This window comes from Fistularia commersonii, chromosome 10, assembly GCF_037954325.1.
Source record: "Fistularia commersonii isolate RoL2024-O1a breed Wild chromosome 10, RoL_Fcom_v1.0, whole genome shotgun sequence".
NCBI lineage: Eukaryota > Metazoa > Chordata > Actinopteri > Syngnathiformes > Fistulariidae > Fistularia > Fistularia commersonii.
The window spans coordinates 1,654,205-1,675,000 of NC_141293.1; the positions used below are offsets into that span (position 1 = coordinate 1,654,205).

Below are 20,796 nucleotides of genomic sequence, written 5' to 3' on the forward strand. Positions count from 1 at the left end.
GTAAGAACGACAATAACAACAATAATAACCGCAATAAGAATAATTGTAATAAAATGAAAATAACTACTTCAATAATAATGATGATAATAACCACAATGATAATAATAATAATAATAATGATAATAATAAGAATAATAATAGTCGTGATAATAATAATGATAATAATAACAGCAGCAGCAATAATAACAATAACAGCAGTAATGATAATAATAATAATAATAATAATAATAATAATGCCGATGATGATGATACTACTACTACTACTAATAAAAGGAATAGTATTAACACTAATAAGAATAACATTATAAAAATAGTAAGAAAATAAGAATAATAATTGCAATAATAATAATGATAATAACCGCACTAATAATAACCATAACAATAACAAAAGTAATAATAATCATGATAGTAATAATAATAATAATAATAATAATAACAGCAATAATGATAATAACAATAATAACAGCAATAACAACAACAACAATAGCAATAATAATAGCCTCAATAATAATAATAATAATAACAATAATAAAATCTGCAATGATAACAATTGACATCCGCAATAATAACAACAACAACAACAATAATAATAATAATGATAATAATTATTATTATCATCATCATTTTTATTGTTATTATAATTATTATTATTATTATCATTTTTATTATTATTATTATCATATATTATCATATATTATCATATATTATCATTATTATTATCAGAAATTAAGATATGATATTAAGTCACAGACTAATTTTAAAAAAAGGCTGGTAAACTGTGTACACTCTCTCTATTTATATCTACAGGCGAGTTTGTCCCGTGTCACTTTACTTCAGTTCATTAACCTTTTGCGACGCGCCTTTCTTTCCCAGAGAGGTTTTACAGCTCCGAATACAAGAGTCATTTTCACATGACATGGTATTTATAAAACAATCAATCTCATCAATTTCGGCTAAATATCACCCCCTGATGTATTCGACCCTCAGATGCCCTGAGAAACCAGCACGGCAGAGCCGCTCCCAACCGGAAATAAAAAAAAAAACCTCATTACGCTGCTTTCGTAACAACAACCTGGCTATCGGGCGATTTTATTTTCACCGCCAGCTCTTTGTGTATTAACCTTAAATCAGACTTGGATATTAAGAAAGCCAGCATTTATGCAAATAGATCCGGTTTTCAACTCCTAAATGTGACAGTTTCCCCAGAGAAGGCGGTTGATGTGGAATGAATCGGACGATTTATACTGATTTCTACACGGTCGGTGTTTATAAATATCGTATGCTGTGATTTCTGGACTACTGAGCGTGTCTGAATATAAGCTGGTTAAAAATAAATAATCTGTGTTCATATATAGGCCGAAATAGTAACATGAGATTACACCGACACAATTTTTTTTTTACTTTTAATTAAATACATACCGGTAACATCCACAAATACGAACTGGAAATGCTTTTTTATGAAAAGTGTCATCAAGGCAATTATGACCAAGCAAAATAAAAGAAATTTGTTATTGGAAAACTAGAAAACACTATATGGACATTAGCAAAATAGCACAGTGGGACCTTAAGATATAAATCACTCTATATGTACATTTTATAAGATACGAAGCGCATATTTTATCCTTGAAATATGAAAAATATTTATATTTTTGTGCTTATTTTGTCTATTTTTAAGATGCTTTCTGTGGAAATTAAGAGAAGCACGTGATGAACGAGCAGGATAAAACACTATAAGTTTACAATAACCATGATATATATATATTTTTTGATGTCCGTTACATTATCGATATTTATATTAATATTAATATTATGTTTATGGATGTTTTTCAATTTTAATATTCATATTTTGTGAGTTGTTTTTGGAACGAAATAATTTGTTTTCTGTGATTTTAAATTGGGAAAATTAATTTAAGAAAAAAAAAATCTACATACGAACCATTTAAATTTGTATCTTAAGGGACCGCTTTATCTCATTTGAACTCTTTAAAAAAAAAAAAAAAACATTTTTTACCTCAGCTTGGAAGCCCTCGACCAGGATGGCAACCAGTAGATTAAATAGTACGTAGTTTCCGAATGTCATAAGAGCAACAAAGTAGAGGGCGGCGCAAGGCGAAGTGGACGCCATACCGTTGTACAACACCATGTTCCAGTCCTCCTGAGTGAGAATCTGAAAAACCAGCACACGAAGAGTGATTTTTAAGTAAATAATGCACAGAAAAACACACGCTTTTTGCAAAAGAACAGGTAACCCAGTGGCTGGATGTATAAAACACTGAGAATCATGAAATATATATATATATATATATATATATGCATGTGCAACCACAGGAAAATGTAAACATTTTTTCACACATTTCTAAAGTGCTGTGTACATATGATTTTGTTTTATTAATCTCAGTCAGCCATAAACAAATGGCGAAGCCCTAATGAGTTTGTTTCTCGTGGAATCACTGTTGCAGTTAATTCACTGCGACAGCAAACTAAAAAGAAGGCGGTGAGAAATAAGCATCAGAAAATGAAAGCGTGGCTGGCGAAAATGTTTGTTTTGGTCTCTCAGCGGCAACTAAATGAAATATATGGTGTGAAAATCAGCAGCGATCAAATCAGTTAGCGCTGCGCGGTGGGCCGGGACGCGGGAAAAATAACAAAAAGTGACTTCAAAAGCCAAACAGAAAACAAAACAAGGATGCTCTTAAATTGTTGGGTCCACAGGTGCAGGAGAAGGGAAAAACACTATCAAAAAAAACAAATGTAGCAACAAAATATTTTTGAGACAAAATAAAAACCCGTAATGACGGATTTCCACGTATCATACAAAAAGATATATTAAAAAAAACATACACTTATATAGGAATTCCCATTATTTTCCATTAAAACCGCAGCATCGTCTTTGTTTGTTCTAATTCTGCAGGCGAAGAAAGGTCACCGCGCGTTGTAAACAATGCATGAAAAAAAAAAAATCTTCAGGAAATCGCTGACAAACACAACCTCAGCAAAAACAGTTCCCTCACTTTCAGGTCGTCACCTTTGACCTGCGTGACCTGCGGCCAAACCTGAGCCAATAGCTTCAAAAAAAAAAAAAAAAAAAGGTTCCTGAACGCATACAATTGTGCAATAAATGCAATAAATACCATCAATGTGTAATATAATATAATAAAATAGAATAAATAAAATACGATAAAATGTAATATAACAAAATAAAGCATAATGAAATATAACATAATAAAATATAATCAAAATAAATATTTCTCAGTTGTTTTTTTTTTGCTCTAAAAAAAAAAAAGGTTCCTGAACGCATACAATTGTGCAATAAATGCAATAAATACCATCAATGTGTAATATAATATAATAAAATAGAATAAATAAAATACGATAAAATGTAATATAACAAAATAAAGTATAATGAAATATAACATAATAAAATATAATCAAAATAAATATTTCTCAGTTGTTTTTTTTTTGCTCTAAAAAAAAAAAAGGTTCCTGAACGCATACAATTGTGCAATAAATGCAATAAATACCATCAATGTGTAATATAATATAATAAAATAGAATAAATAAAATACGATAAAATGTAATATAACAAAATAAAGTATAATGAAATATAACATAATAAAATATAATCAAAATAAATATTTCTCAGTTGTTTTTTTTTAACTCTTAAAAAAAAAAAAAAAAGTTTCCTGAACGCATACAATTGTGTAATAAATGCAATAAATACCATCAATGTGTAATATAATATAATAAAATAGAATAAATAAAATACGATAAAATGTAATATAACAAAATAAAGTATAATGAAATATAACATAATAAAATATAATCAAAATAAATATTTCTCAGTTGTTTTTTTTTAACTCTTAAAAAAAAAAAAAAGTTTCCTGAACGCATACAATTGTGTAATAAATGCAATAAATACCATCAATGTGTAATATAATATAATAAAATAGAATAAATAAAATACGATAAAATGTAATATAACAAAATAAAGCATAATGAAATATAACATAATAAAATATAATCAAAATAAATATTTCTCAGTTGTTTTTTTTTTGCTCTAAAAAAAAAAAAGGTTCCTGAACGCATACAATTGTGCAATAAATGCAATAAATACCATCAATGTGTAATATGATAAAATAAAATAAAATAAGATAAAATGTAATATGATAAAATAAAATAAAATAAGATAAAATGTAATATGATATAACAAAATAAAGTATAATGAAATATCATATAATAAAATATAATCAAAATAAATATTTCTCAGTTTTTTTTTTTTTACTCTAATACCAATGTTTATAAATCGTATCATTATAGTTTTCCTCTATATATTTATTTTCGTCTTCTTTATTATTGTGAATACATGCGTGCAATATCTGCAAACCGAATTTCATTGCGTTTCCAATATTTCCAAAGACGTCAATAAAATTGGAAATAAAATGTCCATTTCATTATTCTTTCAAGGAGTTCTGGCTCCGAACTCACTAGATGTCGTCGCAAAACGCTTCCGGTGAAAAAACAAAGACACAGGGAGAATTATATAAAAATGTGTGTGTGTGTGTGTGATGGAACGTGAGCGTGGAATTAAACAGTACCTGGAAAACCGTGACGATCGCCCAGAGCAGGGAATCAAAGTTCTTCCTGTCGGGCACCGTATCCCCGGCGTTCGTCTTCAGACTGAACTTGCAGCCAAAGATGTGCATCCCCAGGATACTGCAACACCACAGCGGATTTCTTACCGTATTTTGCCACGGATAAAGTCAAAATATAAGCGTTACGACAATTTACGGTTATTCACCGCAGACGAAACATATCAATAAATAAGCCGCTACGTGCTAGCTTCCACTTTCGCTATGCATCTTCATTTATAACACCACTTTTCCCCGCTGTAAGGGTGCCAATTTTGCGTTGTGTGTGACATCATTATGGCGTTGTGGTGAGTATTTATGGGGGATCTCGCAGATCTCGCAGTCAGATGTAGCCGATAAGACTTTCCCGTTTGTCAGGGACTAGCAATGATTTGCTCAGAGATTTACAGCCTTCCGTCTGGCAAAGATGTGTTTGATTAGCGATCAGCGGAGTAAAGTTGTTTCCCAAAACCAACCTGCACACACACACATGTGCATTCATTTCTAGTAAAGATTTGGTTTGCACAGCGGCGGGTCGTGCATTTCACACCCAGGCCTTCAGTCGTGCTCCTTTAATCCCTTTAATATCTGTTATATAGCTATAAAACTGTCAGTCTTTTTAAGATTTCCCTATTTCTCTTCACCTTTTGGTTGCAGAGACGTGTTTCCCTGGTTTCCCCCGACAAAAGTTTTGCACAAACTATAATTGCGTTCATGCCGCTCGCTACAGATGCAGCCTGCTCGCTCTGGCTAGTATGTGTGACACACTGATGTTAGCGTGGCCTTCTAGAAGGCCTCGGTGTCACAACTCAAAATCTGATCAGTAGAAGCAAAAGTTTCATCGACATTTATTTTTCGCCTGTGAATCGAATTCTGCTGGCCTCCGGGCGGATTTCTTTGACTTTGACTCTGCCCGGCAACAAATACCAGCTGAAATTTGATTGGTTAAACTCTCTTTGTTCTATAAAGCAGCACAGTCAGGGAAAAAGCTATGAAAGGAAGTGGACGGACCATTTGGAATTATTTAATCAGATTTGAGATTCAAAAATAATTAAGATTCAATTGTAATTAGAATCAGATTTTTTTTAGGCCAGCAGAGAAGGCCTTGCAGGCCTTGACGGCCCACCACTGGGTTTGCACACATGTTTTGGTAATTTGGAATCCGGAAATCTCAGTTGGATCTACACGTCACGGCGTTCTAAATGTGTGTGTGAGCCTGGAAAAAAAAAAGAAAAAAAAAGCCGAGAAAGGAACGCCCATCATCGAACGCTAATCTTTTTATCTCAGAAACTGCGTCGGGGGCCTCGGGCGACGTCCGCTTGCTAACGCTCGACTAATCCCAAACCCGATCAGATTACTCCTGAGCAAAAATATCGGAACGCGGATCAGCTGAAATGGCAAAAGATACACGAGTAAACAAAAACACGAAGCTAAGCGAGCGCTAACGCCCGTTTAGCGCTTTTAATACCTGAAGATGAAGATGAAGAGCATGAGCAGCATACAGAACGTGGCCACGTTGTCCATGGTCTTCATCAGAACCACCAGCTGCCGCCTCAGCGCCGGCATGAACCTCACCAGCTTAATGACCCTGAGCAGCCTGAAGGTCCTCAGCACTGACAGGCCGCCATCTGCCTGGCCGATGATCTCACACACACTGAAACGAGGATTTTATGTGTGTGTGTGTGTGTGTGTGACAGTCGGACAGATAGATATATTGTGCATTTTTACAGAATAATCCAAAGGAGAGGCGTCTTCTGCGAAAAAAAGCCTTCGGGAATGCGCGACCTCTACTCCCGAGCGATCCGGACGGACGTTTTATTTTACATATTTTATAGCCTCGCTACCTGTCTGAGAGCTAAATCTTCAAGATGGGCGTTTTTTAAAGCGTTAAGCTGAATCTGGAATACACCGGAGAGCTGTGGAGAAAAGACCGGGGAAAGTTACCGAGGTTATTTTCGAGAGTTCTGAAAGTCGTTTGCTGACATTGTAAAATGTTTGGATAGAAATTTGATCGGCCCTGTAAAAAAATTCACCCGTATAAAACGGTTTCGGGAACAAAAGCGGATAAATAAAACGACTGGTTTGAGTCGAGACGTTAGAAAAATGTGTCCGCTAGTTTCTTCGATATCCGCGGCGTAAAATATGCCAAAAAATTGATTTCTTTTGGCATATTATTCTTGCCTTTTCTGCTAATTTTAACTCCCACAATTTGAACCCATTCTATGATTCACGGCTAATTTTTTTGAAAAATTTTTTTTGAAATCTTTAAAATCTCTGATGTACGATATGTCGGGCGATACATTCCTCATCCGATATATTTTATGATTTTTTTTTTTTAGCTTTTTTTAGGGAAACTTTTTTGAATTCTCACAAAAAACATACTTCACAAGGTTGTTTTCATGCAGATTGTCTCAGGAAAAGGGACGCGATTCCGTGCATTTTGATCCGGTGAAGGAAAGTATCTATCTGGAGCAATGGATCAATTTTTGATGAGCGAGTTACGTAAATACCGGAATCCGGGGCGATCGTTCTCTATCCGGTCTGTAATAATGATTTTTTTTTTGTTTCTATTTTTCAAATCACATTTTTTTCCACCCTTTTCTTTCTCACCCCTGATATTTCTGTAAATGAATATAATATTATTACTTTAATTGATGATAGATAATAGAATTAATTATTAATATTCTTAATTTTTTTTTTTTTTCTCTGCATCCTTTTTTTTTTCTCATCCCGATATATCTGTTATTATTTCATGTCACGACAAGATCGTGTCATCTCATTCTGCAGGACTGTCTCCGAAAATTAGAATATTGTGATGAAATTCTTTATCTTCTGTCATGCTATTAAAAAAACAAAAATGACTTTTTTTCTAAAATTTTGAGATAGGATTTGTGAGTTTTCTTAAGATGTAAGCCATAATCAGCAATATTAAAATAATAAAAGGCTTGCAATATTGCAATTATAAAAACTAAAACGTCATACATTCTGGATTTATTACAAATCCACTGAAATATTGCATGCCTTTTATTATTTTAATATTGCTGATTATGGCTTACATCTTAAGAAAACTCACAAATCCTATCTCAAAATATTAGAATATTATGAAAAAGTCATTTTGTTTTTTTAATTGCGTATAATAATTTAATAATTAATTTATATTAAGCATTTTAGGGCTTACGTCTTAAGAAAACTCAAAAATCCGATCCAAAATATTAGAATATCATGAAAATTTCAATTTTTTTTTTAGTTGCATTGCAGAAGATAAAGAACTCTATCACAATATTTTAATATACGGAGACCAACATTATTTTGTTCATAATTGTCCGTAAAAACTGAAACAAGAGGGAAAAATAAGGAGGTTCTGAATTCAATCCTGATTGAAAATACTTGTTAAAAAAACATGTGTGATAAATTAAATGATTGTGATAATATTAAGCATCCTATAGCTTACATCTTAAGAAAACTCAAAATATCTCAAAATATTAGAATATCATGAAAATTTCAATTTTTTTTTTTTAGTTGCATTACAGAAAATAAAGAACTTTATCACAATATTCTAATTTTCGGAGACAGTTCTGTAAATGTAGGGACCCAAATTATTTTGTTTGTAATCGTCCGTAAAAAATTAAACAAGAGAAAAAAAAAAGGAGTATCTTAATTCAATCCTGATTGAAAATACTTGTCAAAACATATGTGGAATAAATTAAATGATTTTAATATTAAGCATCTTATGGCTGAATCCACTGAAATATTGCAAGCCCTTTATTATTTTAATATTGCTGATTATGGCTTACATCTTAAGAAAACTCAAAAATCCTATCTCAAAGTATTAGAATATTATGAAAAACTTTTTTTTTTTAAATTGCGCACAATAATTGATAATTAATTGATATTAAACATCTCATGGTTTATATCTTAAGAAAACCCAAAAATCCTATCCAAAATATTAGAATATCACGAAAATTTAATTTTTTTTTTAACTGCATTGCAGAAGATAAAGAACTCTATCACAATATTCTAATTTTCGGAGACAGTTCTGTAAATGTAGGGACCGACATAATTTTGTTCATAATTGTCCGTAAAAACTGAAACAAGAGGAAAAAATAAGGAGTTTCTAAATCCAATCCTGATTGAAAATACTTGTTAAAAAATATGTGATTAAATTAAATGATTTTCATATGAAGCATCTTATGGCTTACATCTTAAGAAAAATCCGATCCAAAGTATTAGAATATCATGAAAATTTCAATTTTTTTTCAACTGCATCACAGAAGATAAAGAACTTTATCACGACATTCTAATTTTCGGAGACAAACCTGCACAATCGGGTCTCCGAATCCGTGGTTTGCCGAGTAAAATTCAGCGAGAAATCAAACGTCTGACCTGATGATGACGATGATGCCGTCGAAGATGTTGTACGGATTCCTCAGGTACTCGAAGAAGCCGAAAGCGGTGAGCTTCAGAATCATCTCCAGGGTGAACATGCTGGTGAAGACGATATTGCAGATCTCCAGGACGTTGGTCAGCTCGTCCGGCTGGCGGAGAGGAAACAGACCGGGATAAGATTGAAAACCTTCCTGCACGTTTGTTTATTTGCACTTGAAAACAGTTAATTGGCAGATTGAATGCTTTTCTGTGTCTTAAATAGGGAACACACACACACACACACACACACACACAGATCTTCATGCATGCCTGCTCTCTTGTTAATCCTGGTTTTATTTCTATTTGTATGTGTGTGTGTGTACAAAAAAAAAAAACAACGATTCAAGTGTGTTCTGTGAGTCACAGTGCGCAATATGGATCCGAGGCTTTTTCCGTTTCCCCCCCTATGAATTTCAGTTTCCACGCCAACGGAGAAATAGCCGTCCAACCCTGCCAAAAGTTGGCGGACCATGTCGGAGCACCTCGACTTCACCTAATCCGCTTTGTCTCGCGATCCATCTCCATCCCCGCCGCCTTTTTTTTTTTTTTTTTTTCTTTTTCCCTCCCTTTCTCATTATCGGGCCGACCCATCGCTTCCCGATCGATATCCCGCTGTCGATCAGACGGGCGGCGCAGACGAAGAGGGGAAAAAAAAAAAAAAAAAAAAAAACAAAGATCGCGGCATCCGATGAGGAAACCGGAAGGAGAAAAAAAATGAATGGAAAGCCTCGATGCGGTTGTTCGATCGGGTCGTCTGGAAAAGAACCTCTTAGACGCCATGGATTCGGCGAGGTTGCGACGTGTCGACTCGGCGGGCGGTCGCGTGTTTTAGATTAAAAAGATAAAGTTAAAGATGACGTTCGGCGTTTTCGAATCGAAAAAAACAAACGCGACGGCTTAAGACGCTTCCGAATAGAATCAGCAAGGTGCAATTTAGCACCAATAAAATTGGAAAATAACCTTGCAAATTATAGAAAAAGAAAAAAAAATGATTGAGAATAACCATGTTGCGTGCATTATGGAAACAAATATGAAACAATGACCAAAAAAAAGGAGATTACGAAATAGACGGCGTTTATTTAAATAGATGCAAAAATTACCCGTCGATCAACGCGCACGACGCTCAAAGACGACGCAGCAAAAGCTTGTTAAAGGTATTAAAATGACGAACGCTAATGAAAATGTACTTTTACATATTAAGAAATAAGAGTATAGATTCATTTACTAACTCATTTCAACCTGGACGGGTTTGTTAAAGTTTTTTTATGGTTAAAAAAGCATCGTTTTCATCCGTTCAGGTTTATCGTGCACGATTGTTGCTTTATCTTCCATTTCCTCTTAAACGGAGAGAATATTTACTGTCTTGCTTGACTTCTGTCTTCCTATTTATATTTTATATTCATATTTATTTGCTTTTTTTATTTGCTTTATTTATTTGCTTTACTGTTACGCTGCAGTCTTATTCTTATTCTCATCTTATCTTATCTTATCTTGTGAACTGAGCTGAACTGAACTTAACTGAATTTATCTTATCTTATCTTCATTTATCTTAATTCATATCTTATATCTAATATCTTATCTTAATTTCCTTTGGGATGAATAAAGTTGCTCTTATTCTTATCTTATCTTATCTTATCACTACCTCACCCATTCACATGTTATGTCCCAACTTTGCTTTTTTTTTTTTTTTTATTTTTAATCCTTGTTGGTCTCGGCCTGCAAACGTCCGGCCTATTTTTTGTTTATTTTATTTTCTCCTTGTCATTGCTGTTGTTATTCTATTATATTGTCATTTAGTTTCGTTGTCTATTTTTCCCCCTGACTGTTTACATGTCGTTAATCTCCCTGCTGGCTATTTATTCGTGGGTGTTTTCTGTCTTCTAACTGTCTATTTATATCTATATTCTTATTTATTTTTGACATCATAACTGTTAGGCTGCTGTGACCAAGGTGTTTCCCCTGAGGGGATCAATACAGTTTAACATATCTTACCTTATCTTATCTTATCTTATCTTATTTTATCTTATTTTATCTTACTTTATCTCATCTGATCTTACCTTACCTTATCAGATCTGATCTTACCTTCTCTTAACTTATCTTATCATATCTTATCTTATCTTATCTTACATAACCTCATTTTACATTATCTTACCTTACCTTATCTGATCTTACCTTACCTTATCTTCTCTCATCTTATCTTAACATATCTTATCTTATCTTATCTTATCTTATCTTATGTTATCGAAACTTATCTTATGTTATGTTATCTTAACTTATGTTATGTTATGTTATCTTATCTTATCATATCATATCTTATCTTATCTTAGCATATCTTATCTTATCTCATCTTATCTTAACTTATCTTATGTTATCTTATGTTATCTTAACTTATCTTATGTTATGTAATCTTAACTTATCTTATGTTATGTTATCTTATCATATCATATCATATCATATCATATCTTATCTTATCTTATCTTAACTTATCTTATTATATCTTATCTTATCTTACATAACCTCATTTTACCTTATCTTACCTTACCTTATCTGATCTGATCTTACCTTATCTTCTCTCATCTTATCTTAACATATCTTATCTTATCTTATCTTATGTTATTGAAACTTATCTTATGTTATGTTATCTTAACTTATCTTATGTTATCATATCATATCATATCATATCATATCATATCTCATCTCATCTTATCTTATCTTATCTTATCTTATCTTATCTTATCTTATCTTAACTTATGTTATGTTATGTTATGTTATCTTATCTTACCTCATCTTACCTTACTTTACCTTATCTCACCTGACCTGATGTGAACTGAACTGAACTGAACTGAACTGAACTGAACTTATCGCGGTGGCCTGGTTAGCTGCGTGTGTGTGAATGTGGAATTCGGACACTCAATAAGCCAGGACCATTTGACCATGAATATGAATGAATATGAATATAAATGATGGATATAAAAATCCTAAAAAAAAAAATCGATGTATTTATTTTCACACAGTTTCCATCCCCAACAACCGGGTAACGATTATGCAACTGACGAAATCGGACGATATCTTTTCTGCGACCACGTGACGGACTCGAACGCTCTACCGGGGGGTTTTCTTGAGGCACGGCGGCAAAAACACACACTTGCACGGCTGCTTTTTTGGTCAACCGGTGGAAAAATCGTGAAGGGAGAGAGAGAGAGAGAGAGAGACCGGAAAGACCGGGCGGACGAAGCGGCGTCGGCGAATCCGCTCATGCAAATGTGTGCTTCCATGTATTCCAACTTTGAAATCCACACACACACACACACACACACACATGCAGGGTAGTGAGCTGAAAAATGCTGTGTAACCGGTGGCTGCCTGGCTCATCCCCTCACACTCGCCCTCCCCCGTCCACAACCCTCGTTTATTTTTAGAGTCTTCAGAGATGAGAGAAAGCAACTACTCGGTACGCTGTCAAAGAGCGAGTGGGCGGATGAGAGAAGTGGGGAGATGAAGGGTGAAACTGAGGGAGGAGAAAAAAAAAAAGAAAAAGAGAGTCGGAGTAGATGAGACACTTGGGGTAAGGAGGCGAGGAAGAACGGAAGCGAGACGGCGAGGAACAAAGAAACACGTGGGGGGAAGGAATGTGCAGAGGGATTTATTGAGAAAATAATGTGGGAAAAAAAAAAAAAAAAAAAAGGTGGAAATAAAATCACCGAGGGAGGAAAGAAAAGAAAAGAGGTGAATAGAAAAGGAAGGATTTGCAAGGGATGAAGGAAGAGGAAGGTGTTTTACGGAAACGGCTCGTGAGTAAATTTGCTTTCGCGTGGAAACGGTCGGTGCTCGCCGTTAGCGCAGATCCAGAATATGCACGTGCACATATTTATACTCACATGCATATGTACATGTATGTACATATTTTTTATATATATATATATATTGGTATTTTAAAATGCTGACAATAAATACACTTCTCCAGAAAAAAAAGAATAAATGAAAAGATAAAAAAGCAGCAGTTAAAAATAATAAATGTATATATACATATAGACATATATATGTGAAAAAAATATTTCTGTATATATACATATATATGTACACACATATACATACACACATGCATATATATCTATATATATACATTTATATTCGTACTTTTAACTGCTGACTATAAATAGAATTTTCCTAAAAAAACAAAAATAAAAAAATAAAAAAGCAGCAGTTAAAAATAATAAACGTATATATACATATACACATATATATTTGAAAAAAATATTTCTGTATGTATATATATATATATATATATATATATATATATATATACACACACATCAATATACACATACACATATATATATACACATGCATATATAAATGTATATACATATATATAGATGTATATATATATATATATATATATATATATATATATATATATATATACACATTTACGTTTGTATTTTTAACTGCTGACTATAGATACAATTCTCCCCAAAAAATAAATAAATAAATAAAAAAGCAGCAGTTAAAAATAATATATGTATATATACATAATGACATATGTATGTGAAAAAAATATTTCTGTATATATACACATATATATATATATACATACACACACACACACATATATATACACACATGCATATATACATATATTTTCATATTTATATATGTATGTATATATACTTATATATCTATATATATACATTTTTGTTTGTATTTTTAACTGCTGACTATAAATACACTTCTCCCCCCCAAAAAATGAATAAAAAAATAAAAAAATAAACACTAAAATAATGCATCCTAGATCTGAATGAATGGAATATTCTTATGAAATACTTTGTTCTTTACAAAGTTGAAAATAATGAATGTAATAATAACAAAATCACACAAAAAATAATAAATGGAAATCAAATGCATGACATGTTGTTTTAGTGTTCCCTCTATATCTTTTGATCAGTATAAATGTACTTTTTTATTTTATTTTATCTATTTTTTTTGTTGTTAAATGCTGTCAAATAGACTGGAGAAACATTTTATAAAATTACACTATTTCCATCGTACTTATTACCGAGTAATAAGTACGATATTATGCTCAATATTTGGAAAACGATTTGTGATTCATTCTGTTTTGAAATAAAATCACCAAGGGAGGGAGCGGGGTTAAAAAAAAAAAAAAAAGGTGAACAGAAAAGGCAGGATTTGCAAGAAATAAAGGAAGAGGAAGGTGTTTTACGGAACGACTCGTGAGCAAATTTGCTTTCACGTGGAAACGGTCGATTCTCGCCATTAGCGCAATTCGAAAATATGCTAACGCACATATATATATACTCACATGCATACATACATATTTATATATATCTATTTGTATTTTTAACTGCTGACTATAAATACACTTCTCAAAAAAAAATAAATGAAATAAAAAATACAAAAGCAGCAGTTGAAAATAATATACGTATATATACATATACACATATACATGTGAAAAACAATTTCTCTCTCTATATATATATACACACACACACACACATACATATACACAAATATTTACATATATATATATATATATTTAAATATAGAGAGAGATATATACATATATATGTCTATATACATTTATATTTGTATTTTTAGCTGCTGACTATGAATAAACTTCTCAAAAAAAATAAATGAAATAAAAAATACAAAAGCAGCAGTTGAAAATAATATACGTATATATATATGCATAAACACATATACATGTGAAAAAATATTTCTCTCTATATATATATATATATATATACACACACACACACATACATATACACACATATCTACATATATATATATTTATATATATAGAGAGAGATATATACATATATCTCTCTATATATACATTTATATTTGTATTTTTAGCTGCTGACTTTAAATAAACTTTGCAAAAAAAAAAAAAAGAAGAAGAAGATAAAGGAATAAACACTAGGTAACGCATCCTAGATCTGAATGAATATGAAAATACTGAAATTATGAAATACTTGCTTTCATGTGGAAACGATCGATTCTCGCCATTAGAGCAAATTCGAAAATATGCACGTGCAAATGCTACGTTGCAGGTTTCTGCAGGTTTCTCCCACCGAGCCGTGTTCTATCCAGCCGGGTTTTTGTTTTCGGCGTGGCTAAATGTTTACTCCACATCCCACACACGTCCTTCTAAATGCCATCTACGATTATAAGGTCGAGCGGCGACGCTTCGTCAGCGGCGATTTATCCGCCGAGACCGAGATGATTTACTGTATACGAGCGAGAAAAGGGGTTTGTCGCGTCCGGCGAATGCGAGGCGATTCAAATCACGGCTGTTTGTGTTGCCCAATCACAGGGGTGTGAAATCATTTCACCAATAAAGAAATAAATCCAAATGAAAGTCCCGAAAGGGATGAAAATGCAGAACCAATCAGGAATAATCAAAACGGGTCCCGGCGCCGCATCAACAACACGGAATGATTACCGTCTTCCGAATCCGAGCCCTGGACAAACGGTGCCGGAGGGCACGTTTTAAGTAACCGTCGCAATTTAAAGAGATTGGTCTGCAAAATAATCTCCGGCGCTGCACTTCTTTTCTTTAGGCAAAAACCAAATCTTAACTTTGCACAAGGCAAACCTGTGGATTGTATCTTCTCATCATCAACTCCTGGGTTTCTGCATTGACCGGCCGAAGATAGCATCCAATGCTATCACAAAATCAGGAAAAACAGCAAAAGAGCTACGAGGAGAAATAGCGCGATTATATGATGTAAAACTTGTACTCGCACAACATCCAGGTATATATAACTTGCATAAAAAAATGCATTTATAGCCATATAGATTAAAATATTTAGAGATTTATAAATTGCCCCTCTGTATAAATCTCCCTTCTCACCCCATCTGGGCAATACGAATATAAATATATGTAAATATATGAATATATACACACACATATACATGTACACATATAAACATATATATATTCAGCAGTTAAAAATAATATATGTATGTCTACATATATATACATGTATGTACAATGTAAGATAAGAACAACTTTATTTATCCCGAAAGAAATTGTTGTGCCAGAGTTTCAAGCAAAAGATAACAATAGTAGATAATAGTAGGAGGAGGGAGAATAAGAAATACAATAAAATATAAAGTGTCAAGGTTGAGGCTATCAAGTGATTTAAGGTCTCAACAAGTACAAACATTTGAATATTCCCTTTGGCTGAAGGAAGAGGAATTAAATTATAGATACATGTATATATACATATACACATCTATATGTGAAAAAATATTCTGTATATAAATATATATATACACACACATGCATACGTATATACACACACATGTATATATATATATATGTATATATATATGTATGTGTGTGTGTATATATATATATATATATATATATATATATATATATATATATATATATATATATATGTTTATATTTATACATACATATTTGTATTTTTAACTGCTGACTATAAATACACTTCTGCAAAAAAAAAAAATAAAAATAAATAAATAAAAATAAACACCAAAATAGTGCATCCTAGATCTAAATGAATACAATTTTCTTATGAAATAAGTTGAATGTAATGAATGTAATAATAACAAAATCACACAAAAGATGATCAACGGAAATCAAATGTGTGACGTGTTGTTTAAGTGTTCCCTTTATTTTTTGGATCAGTATATATATATTTTCTTTTATTTTATTTATCTATTTATCTATTTTTATTTTCATTTTTTTTTTTTTTGGGTGGTTAAATGCTGTCAAATAGACCGGAGAAACATTTTATAAAATCACACTATTTCCTTCAGAAAGAGAAATATCCACCGTACTTATTACCGAGCTGCTCAATATTTGGAAAACGATTTGTGAATCATTTTCTTTTGTCGCTCGCTGGATATTTATCTTTTATTTGGAGCCGCAAACCCCTGCGGAAGCAAAGATTTTGCCAAAAAAATCAACCCATCCTTACCTGATTGTGATGCTCGATGCCCATGCTGATGGTGTTGATGAGAATAGCGATCATGATGCCTCTGCTGAAGTACTTGCTCTCCACAATCCCCCAAAGTTTCCTCCTCACATCCGTCCAAACGTCCCTACAATGTCCAAAACATGTCTTCTTCTTCTTCTTCTTCTTCTTCATTCCATCTTCTCTCTCCTCCTTGTCTTGCTCTTTCACAGCATCTTCCTCACTTTCCTCCCCGCCGGCAGATTCTCCGGCGGCCCTCGGCCCCTCGCTAAGCGACATGGCACACATGGGACAGTCCTCCGGATTTTGGGGGACGGTCACGGCCGTGGAGTTGCCGAGCGGCTGGCAATCGTGGTCTTGCTTACTTTGGTGAGGACAATGGGATGCTGGGACAAAACGAAAAACAGGAAGGCGTTGAAATCGGAGAGGCGGAGATTTAAAAATAAGCAGAAAATACTCATTGAAAAACATGGATTTTTTTTTTTTTTTTTTTTTTTTAATCAGCAATTTTTTAATCTTATATAATTGCAGTTTTCTTGTTGACCGTTTCAATTTCATCAAAATTAAAAATGATTAGAAAATAAAAATAATCATATTAAAAAAACTATATGACTTGAAAATTACAAATTTCGGAGTCGTGCTGATGACATTTCCTCTCCGGTGATACAATCAATGAATTGCAGATCGCGAAGATAAACGCAACGGTTATTATTTATAATAGCAGTTATTTTTTGTTGACCGTTTCAATTTCATCCACATTAAAAATGATAAAAAAAATCAAAATAATTCTAATAAAAAAAAAAATATATGACTTGAAAATTACAAATCTCGGAGTCGTGCTGATGACATTTACTTTCCGGTGACGCAATCAATGTATTGCGGATCCCCTAGAAATCGCAAAGGTAACTATTTATAACAGCATTTTTTTTTTTTTTTGTTGACCATTTCAATATAACCAAAATTAAAAATGATTAAAAAAAAAAAAAATTATTATATTAAAAAAAATAAATAATTATGAGTTGAAAATTACAAATTTCGGAGTTGTACTGACGACATTTCCTCTCCGGCGATGTTATAATTGCAATTTTTTTTGTTTACCATTTGAATTTCATCAAAAATGTTCCTGGTACCTTTGGAAAATTAAATAAAAAAAAAAAAAAAATATGACTTGAAAATGACAAATTTCATGATGATGATTATTTCCCTGAATTTTGACAAGTGGTATTTAAAGTATAATATAAAAAAAAATGTCTAAAAATAAGTGGGTGTTTGTCACCTCGAGGCATACCGAGTCAAGACATTTCGTCTTCGGTGACTCAATCAACGTGTGCAGATCGCAAAAAAATCGCAAAGGTAATTATTTATTATAGCAGTTTTTTTTGTTGACCATTTCAATTTAATTTAAATTAAAAATGATTTAAAAAGTTAAAAAGAATTTTATAAAAAAAATAAATATGACTTCAAAATGACAAATTCCGGAGTCATACTGACGACATGAACTCTCCTGTGATGCATTCAATGCATTGCGGATCGCAAATAAAACTCAAAGGTAATTATTCATAATTGCAGTTTTCTTGCTGACCATTTCAATTTCATCAAAAATTTTCCTGGTACCTTGGACAAATTAAAAAAAAAAAAAAAAATCATGATTATGATCATTTTCCTGAATTTAGACAAGAGGTATTTATAGTTGTCGACAGTCTGTGAAGAAATAGGTATAAAAAATGTATAAAAATAAGTGAGAGTTTGTCACTTCTCGGCATATGGAGTCGTGCTTACAACATTTCCCCTCTAGTGACGCAATCAATGCATTGCGGATCGCAAATAAATCACAAAGTTAATTATTTATTATTACAATTTTTTTTGTTTACCATTTGAATTTCATCAAAAATGTTCCTGGTACCTTTGAAAAATAAAAAAAAAAAAAAGACTTGAAAATGACAAATTTCATGATGATGATAATTTTCCTGAATTTAGACAAGAGGTATTAAAGTATAGTATAAAAATGTATAAAAATAAGAGAGTGTTTGTCACCTCCAGGCATACCGAGTCGTGCTTACGACATTTTCCCCCCGGTGACGCAATCAACGTGTTGCGGATCGCAAAAAAAATCGCAAAGGTAATTATTTATTATAGCAGTTTTTTTTGTTGACCATTTCAATTTCATCAAAATTAAAAATGATTAAAGAAATAAAAATAATTACATGAAAAAAGAATACATGACAATTCCGGAGTCGTACTGACAACATTTCCTCTCTGGTGACGCAATCAATGCATTGCGAATCGCAAAAAAATCGCAAAGGTAATTTTTTATTATAGCAGTTTTTTTTGTTGACCATTTCAATTTCATTTAAATTAAAAATGATAAAAACAATTTAAAAAAATGATATAAAAAAAATATATATATGACTTAAAAATGACAAATTCTGGAGTCATACTGACGACATGAACTCTCCTGCAATGCAATCAATGCATTGCGGATCGCAAAGAAATCTCAAAGGTAATTATTTATAATTACAATTTTTTTTGTACAATTTTGAATTTCATCAAAAATTTTCCTGGTACCTTTGAAAAATTAAGAAAAATAAAATGACTTGAAAATGACAAATTTCATGATGATGATAATTTTCTTAAATTTAGACAAGTGGAATTTAAAGTATAGTATAAAAAAATGTATAAAAATAAGTGAGTATGTCACCTCTAGGCATACCGAGTCGTGCTTACAACATTTCCTCTCCGGTGATGCAGTCAATGAATTGCAGATCGCAAAGAAATTGCTATGGTTATTATTTATAATAGCAGTTTTTTCTGTTGACTGTTTCAGTTTCATCAAATTAAAAACGATTAAAAAATAAAAATAATTATATAAATAAAAAAAAAAAACTTTGAGTTGAAAATTACACATTTCGAAGTCATGCTGATGACATTTCCTCTCCGGTGACGCAATCAATGCATTGCGGATCGCAAAGAAATCTCAAAGGTAATTATTTATAATTACAATTTTTTTTGTTTACCATTTGAATTTCATCAAAAATTTTCCTGGTACCTTTGAAAAATTAAGAAAAAAAAAATGACTTGAAAATGACAAATTTCATGATGATGATAATTTTCTTAAATTTAGACAAGTGGTATTTAAAGTATAGTCTAAAAAAAATATAAAAATAAGTGAGTGTTTGTCACCTCTAGGCATACCGAGTCGTGCTTACAACATTTCCTCTCCGGTGATGCAGTCAATGAATTGCAGATCGCAAAGAAATCGCTATGGTTATTATTCATAATAGCAGTTTTTTCTGTTGACTGTTTCAGTTTCATCAAATTAAAAATGATTAAAAATTAAAAATAATTATATAAAAAAAAACAAAAAACTTTGAGTTGAAAATGACACATTTCGAAGTCGTGCTGTTGACATTTCCTCTCCGGTGACGCAATCAATGCATTGCGAATCGCAAAAAAATCGCAAAGGTAATTTTTTATTATAGCAGTTTTTTTTTGTTGACCATTTCAATTTCATTTAAATTAAAAATGATAAAAACAATTTAAAAAAATTATATAAAAAAAAAAAATATATGACTTAAAAATGACAAATTCCGGAGTCATACTGACGACATGAACTCTCCTGCAATGCAATCAATGCATTCCGGATCGCAAAGAAATCTCAAAGGTAATTATTTATAATTACAATTTTTTTTGTTTACCATTTGAATTTCATCAAAAATTTTCCTGGTACCTTTGAAAAATTAAGAAAAAAAAAAATGACTTGAAAATGACAA

At 32.0% G+C, this 20,796-nt stretch overlaps 1 protein-coding gene across 4 annotated transcripts in view; it reads right to left on the reverse strand.

Annotated features, from left to right (window-relative positions):
- Window positions 1–20,796, reverse strand: part of LOC147230055 (voltage-dependent T-type calcium channel subunit alpha-1I-like) — a 133,995-nt gene that overhangs the window by 69,546 nt on the left and 43,653 nt on the right. For all 4 annotated transcript variants that reach the window (XM_086153194.1, XM_086153193.1, XM_086153192.1 and 1 more), the window contains 5 exons: window positions 17,030–17,412; window positions 9,012–9,163; window positions 6,097–6,282; window positions 4,596–4,713; window positions 2,012–2,167 (listed from right to left, as the gene is read on the reverse strand). In XM_086153194.1, coding sequence (XP_086009320.1) covers window positions 2,012–2,167; window positions 4,596–4,713; window positions 6,097–6,282; window positions 9,012–9,163; window positions 17,030–17,412 — 995 coding nt within the window. The remainder of the gene's footprint in view (window positions 1–2,011; window positions 2,168–4,595; window positions 4,714–6,096; window positions 6,283–9,011; window positions 9,164–17,029; window positions 17,413–20,796) is intronic.